Here is a 6,931-nt window from a genome sequence, read left to right on the forward strand (position 1 = left end):
GATAAAATTGTTTTGAATAAATAAAAAATTTATGAAAATACTTTCAAAGGAAGAGTAAGACTTGATTTATTTCTTTTTTCTGATTGCAATATCTAAGGCTGATATATTTGAAACTGATCATTTATCAACTCGAAATAAAAAATTTTTTGAAACATTGATTAATTTCCTAAATTTGCCATTCACATTCCATTCGATTTCTAATCAAGGTAAACCGCTTACATCAAATAAAGGAGCACATATTGCCAAAATTTTATGTAGCAATTTTACAAACAAGCGCTGTCGTAATATGCCTCTTCCTTATTTCATGGCGCCTAAGGATGTTGTTTCTCACGTTTCTCACGTATAGATAGATCGAGAGAACGTGAAAGGCGGCTATATATTTAGGGGGAGTCCAAAACGAAAAGCGAAGTCTTGTTGCGAAATGACAAGTCAGTAGCAAAAGCGATCTGAGATAATATCAGATCGGAGCAGAGATCGGATAATTAAATCCTAATTACACAAAAGCATCTAGCATGCCGGATTAATCCCGTGTAAATGTAACAAACGTTTTGACATTTTCCAAGTGCGATAAGAACACGTATAGATATTTGATCTTATATTGTGCGTGAATACAGCGGACAATAGTTTCACATACACACACTATAATCGATAAATTGATAAAAAGAAAAGATATAAAAAATAATTTTTGGCTTGTTATCTCCGAACAACTCCAAGCATACTGGCAAAACAAATATAAGTATGAGCTTTTTCAAAAAAAGAATTTGTAATAAAATCTTCATAATTTTATAGTTGAGGTCAATTCACCGATTTAAGTTTGTATCGATTACTGAAATTTTGTTCGATAAAATTGCAAAACGAAGATCAATGGTATTTTTATGAATAACATAGTTTTCTGTCAAGCTATATATATATATATATATATATATATATATATATATATAATATATTTATATATAACGTGCTCTTGTCTCTCAAATAATTGCGCGATGTAAAACCGATAATCGCGCCTTTGAGTGATTCCGGGAACGGTAGTGCGTCGCACGGCAACCGGTGCCAACTTCAGCGGCTTGGGCGACGTCGCTCTCGTCTGCGAACGCCATATATATATATAATAAAAATTTGTATATATTACACATATTTATATAATGAAAATTACGGATACCAGATAATCTTCTGAATTAAATCTATTCTGCAATTTGCGCAATCCGAGGTTTGCCTTGGCTCTAATTAATTTCGTGTATCCACGGTTTCCACAAACTATTGCGTTATGCAAGAAACGCAATAGACTGTCCTAGAAAAATAATATAAGTCTAGATTTCTAAAAAAAAATTAAACGCTTAATCTTAGATATATATAATAATATTGTATATATGCAAAATTAAATATAAATAGAAAATTGCTATAGAATAATATGTATTATTTAATATCTCTATAACAAAATAGAAAATTAATAAAATGTTATTCATGAATCTAATAAAAAAAAAGATAAGATAATAATATCTCTATTAATTTAATAACAAAATTTAAAAATTTTCTATATTTTCTACTAATTTTTCTATTAAAAAATTTTTCTTTAAATTCTATAGTCTTAAATATTGATTATATATTAAATTTTATATTTCAGATATATAAAATATAAGTTTTATATTTCAGTATTTGCACTTTTGAAATGAAAAATGAATAAAGGGAACAGGGAAAAACAAAAAAGTCGAGTATTTTTATGAAAACATTTACAAAATTTATTCCGTGAATTCAAGGTACTACACGACAGAAGAAACGTCTTTTGTATTTGGACGCTCGTCGTGATGGATTTTGCGCTGCTGGGAAGAAGAGATCGCGAAATGGAGCCGGGTGGCGTGTATGTGACTTTTTTTGGAGAAAAACTTCATCTAATAGTGGCCCTTAACATAAATGGGAACCGTTTCTTTGACGAGGACCGGCTGCGGGACCGGAACTGGAACTGGGTGTGGGACTTGAACTGGGACTGGGTGGGATACTGCAACCTGAAAAACAAAATAACGAGGGATTAATTGATAATTAAGAAATGCAAAATAATTATATCCTAATTTAGTAATTATATTTTTCTAGAATTTAATGAAATTATTATTTATATTCATTGTATCTTTTCGAAACATTTAAAATATTAAATTTATAAAATTAAATAGAAAAATATGATATTAGAAGTTTTTCAATATAATTAATATAAATAATATAAAAAATACAAAAATAATATGAGTAATGTATATAACACTTTCCATAATTATATACTTATTATTCACATATAGCTTACAAACGGAGAGCGAGTTAGTCTTCTTACATAATAATAGAATAATTACGATTAATAGGTTTACGATCGTTAATTGCATCGATGATTATTATTGTTATGCAACGCGGTTTAAAACATAATTTTTTTTTTGTAATTTAATTAAAACGGCGATTCTAAAATAATACATTTATCCTGCGACCGATTACATATCTCTCTTAAGTGTGTTTATTAATCGTACAGGTGTAACACCTGTATAAACGACGAAATCTATGATCCTTATCACAGCATACCAAACCCGGATACCAATCAATGAACATAGTCAGTCAATTAGTTAAATTAGGAACCGAGAGCTCGCAACAAAGCTGTTGTAATTACTGTCTCGAGATCGATTTCTACTTGTTGCATTCGTAAGCTGAAGGATTATAATGGAACACGATACATTAATATAATAAACTAGATTATCAAAAATTACGTTAAAACTCGAAAGACAATATTTCTTTGTAGGAATCACATTATAAATTCTAATATTGAGTCTACTAATATCGAATCCGAGTAATTAATATCAAATCCGAGTAAATTTGGCTTTTATCTTTCGTCAAATTTTTGGTCTCCAATTATTTTATCTTCCAACAACGATTATATATAGAAATATAAATTATTTACAAATAAATAGATTATTCTTAAAGTAGAATTTATTTCAACTTACCTTAACGGGGTATGGGGCGGGCACTGGCACTGGCACCTTGACAGGAACCGTGACTGGATATGGCTTCTCTACGGGAACCGTGATAGTTTTCGTTTGAATAACTGGATAGGGCACCTTGACAGGAACGGGGTATGGAACTGGCTTCTCTACGGGAATTGTGATTGTTTGCGTTTTAACAACTGGGTAGGGCGCTGGAATGGCGACTGGAACCTGAAAGAAATAACAAAGGTTCAGACACGAATGTATATTTTTTTTAATTAATTACATAACACTCGTTTGATTTCTCTAACTCTTCGTTAAAATGTTTAATTTAATGTTTAAAATTAAACACACACACAACTGTGATTATTGTCGCGAAAAGTTAAAGTAATTATTTCTTACCTTAACATGGACAGGACGGTCAACTAAAACGGGAACTGGATGCGGAACCGCGACAGGAACAGCCTTCTCCTTGACGATGGTGTAGCTTTTGCCATATCCCTCATATCCACCAAGAGACAGGCCACTACCATATTCCCATCCACCCAGAGTCAGGCCACGCTTGCTTATTGTCTTTTCTTCACCGGCGAATGCTGCGGAGATCAGCATCAGGCAGATCTGCGCAACACCAAGAAAGATATATTGATTAAGAATAAAGAAAATCAAAATTGTGAATGGATCGATCAAAAATTCTTTAAAAAGCGATAATATTGAACGCGAATATTAATTGTTTAAAGACAAAAACAATATGTCAATAAAAAATTTGAGTCAAAATTTATGAACAAATGTATCTTCCAAGATAAAGATAATTATCATTAAAACTTTTGTCTAATCTAATTTTCATCGCGAAAATCTAAAGAAACAATTAAAATTAATAAACAAACTGGGAAGTTATTCGATATATTAAATAAAAAGCACAAGGACAAAATTGCAAACTGTAATGCGTGATATATTTAAGATAATAATTTATCTTAATCAATTTTCGAATAGAATCGATCAAAGTCTATAAATCAATATTAATAAACGATTGTTCAAATCGATGATTATTATTTATTATTGAAAACATTGATCGTTTTTAGAAGTCGAAGGATCTTTGCATCGGATTCACAAATGTTAAGTTTTGACGAAGAAACACCATGAGAAAAAACACGGGAAACATAGGAAAATTAGATCGATGCGACGATCTCTAAACTTCGAGCCAAACAATTTCGTTAAATATTACATTCGGAAAAGAGATACGTCTCTCGACAAAATCATCGAATGGATCTCGGCGGTGTCATCGGATTCTCTCGCGTCACAAGACTATTTTCAACTTCGATCGAAGATGTGCACGTACCAGAGCCTTCATGTTGATACTTTGGCGTGAATGATACTCGCGCGTGAATAAAATAGATCGTTTTCTGTCGTTGTACTGGAAAACCACCCTTTATATAGGGAATGGACTTTCATTTCGCACACCCTCCACCCCGCCAATAGCAAAGGAAGCCAACGGTTGGCCTATCGCCACACCTACCTAGAATCTAACTATAGCTATTTACTTACGATATATCACGCTGGCACACACACACACACACACACACACACACACACACACACATATCTATATATTATAACACATAATGTGCAATGGTTGTATAACATGCTAAACGTGCGCGACTTGCCAGTAAGTAAATGGAGCGCACGCTTAGCGACTTTATGCAGATATATGCATGCGTATGTGAGTGCGATTCGATGCAGCAGTCTTAACGAGATCATTTTTCCATTTGCCGAGAGATCTACCCGTTTCGACTATGACATCACATACGTCTGTTTTATCGGTCTCTTATAAAATTAAAGAAATATGAAATAAAAATTGATCAAATTGCTTAGATTGCCGTTTATAAAATTGTGTTGTGATGTTTTTGAATATATAAGGTATGCCAAAACTGTTAGATATTCTTTGCAATTCTTTGGAAGATTGATTTTTTTCTTAATAAAAATATGGAGGCAAGTTTTAAAATTTAATTCAATTTAATTAAAGAGACTAAGTAATTTAATGTAATTTAATTTAAAATCAAAGATAAAATGCTTATGGCGAATTAAGCACACACATTTAAAAAAATAAATAATTAAATAATTAAATAGATAAAACTAATAAGTTATGCTTTTTAATTAATTTTGAATAGTTTTATTTTGATTAAATTTTAATTGTACTCTATTTTTTCCGCTCTAAAATATTGCAATTGAGTATATAATTATTATTGTCGGTAACAATTATATATTAATAATAACGGCAACGATATATAAACGATAGAGAAGGTATGTACACGTAAATAAAATATTTCTTTTTTTGCAATAATCGAATTACGAAATATGTATTAGACTAGCTATAGTTCTAATGTTTAAACTATTTTTTAAAATATCTTTTTTACATCACCTAATATACGATGAGATATTATCTATAGATAAGAAAGAATGAATTTCTATTTAACGCACGCACGGCGAATACTAATTATAACAAGCGAATTATTCTCGCCTATGTCCGGCGGCTGTATCGGTTTGCGTAAGATTGCCCAATGCTTCATTACTAGGTAAAGCATAGTCGGCTTCGCCGCGCTAATATAAATCATGCACTACAGTGTCTTCTATTGCCGTGCACTATCATTACGTCACGCATTTACTACACAAGGTACAGGTTGTCTATAAGGTAGCAATTCCGTTGGCGTTATCATCGTCATCTGCGCGAGAGACTATGTTATGTCGAGATATGTTGGTTTAAGTCTGTAAAAATTACTTTTATCAGTCTGCTAATTGATCTACAGCGATCATATCCCTGCTTGCCAATCGTGATTTACAGCGGTTTTATTATTCTTGAGAAAATAATTATTCATTTACTCTTATATCTGGCGTAAATGTCATGATACAGTTACACGGTATTTCCGTTTCGATTGCCGAGAAAAACGAGAATTTTTCATTATTTATGCAAATGTATTTTATAAAAAAAGAAATAAAATATAAATATATATATACACAATCGTTACAGTTGCGATAATTTCTACAGTAAGAAAAAGCTTTGCATTACTCTCGGAGAGCAATAAGGAACTGTTTAAATTATGACCGCAATAAATACCAATCCGGAGATAACATTCCGACGTAGACGTTAGACAATTGGATCTGTCACATTGGCACGCAAAATGGGCTCTCTACCGGTTTTCTACGCCCAAACAGACGTTTCCTGATTTAATGTTCATTTGTCTTTCGATACGAGCACTCTCTCCAAACATCGTCAAAAGTCATTCTAATTTACGAGCGACGGTTTAAATCCTCAGAATGTTAACGACTTTTTATATTATTTAACATGGCTTTTTAATACTCAATATTTCTAATTGGTTATTTTTTTGTTTTTTAATTTACTGATTTTAAACTATTTTTTAATTATTTCTGAAGCTTTCCCACGAAAACTTTTATTAATTGCATTTTTCACTATAATACATATAGTTTAATTTCACAAAATTTAGATGACTTTAGATGCAATGCTTGAAATTGATAATAAACCTTTGATTTAATCTGCATTTTAACACATTGCAAAATTTATTATCCTCGATATAATTTATGCAAATTATCCGACCAAGACAGTTTTCCGAATAATTGTATCCTATCAATCTCTGCTCTCGTGAAACAAGATCTTAGCTGGTAATTCACATGTATTGTGTTGATCGATAACGCAATAATAATAGAGATATTTAACACGCTATTCGGGAAGGGATCAATTTTACTGTCCCCTGTGATTACTTAACACGAGATTTCTGCATGAGCGCAATTTGTAACGGAATGTAGGAGTCACACATAATCGCTCTCTTGTCTCATTTATGTGCCTTTGATTTCAGAATGCAGCTCAATTCGCTAATCTAATACCGTGCATTTTGATTGATCGCATTATCTGGTGCTTGGTTTAAGATCGATGTTAGTTAATGCTTATCGCAGTTAGTTAACTGAATTGC

General features: G+C 31.8%; 1 protein-coding gene across 1 annotated transcript; it reads right to left on the reverse strand.

The window, feature by feature from the left end:
• Window positions 1-1,715: 1,715 nt before the first annotated feature.
• LOC115243197 (tetra-peptide repeat homeobox protein 1-like) lies at window positions 1,716-4,384 on the reverse strand. The gene is made up of 4 exons (XM_029819985.1): window positions 4,288-4,384; window positions 3,354-3,569; window positions 2,973-3,182; window positions 1,716-2,003 (listed from the first exon to the last, which is right to left on the reverse strand). The coding sequence occupies exons 1-4, from the start codon at window positions 4,297-4,299 to the stop codon at window positions 1,890-1,892; spliced, it is 552 nt and encodes a 183-aa protein (XP_029675845.1). The 5' UTR covers window positions 4,300-4,384; the 3' UTR covers window positions 1,716-1,889.
• Between the last annotated feature and the right edge of the window lie 2,547 nt (window positions 4,385-6,931).

Source organism: Formica exsecta, unplaced genomic scaffold (assembly GCF_003651465.1).
Source record: "Formica exsecta isolate Colony F162 unplaced genomic scaffold, ASM365146v1 scaffold696, whole genome shotgun sequence".
NCBI lineage: Eukaryota > Metazoa > Arthropoda > Insecta > Hymenoptera > Formicidae > Formica > Formica exsecta.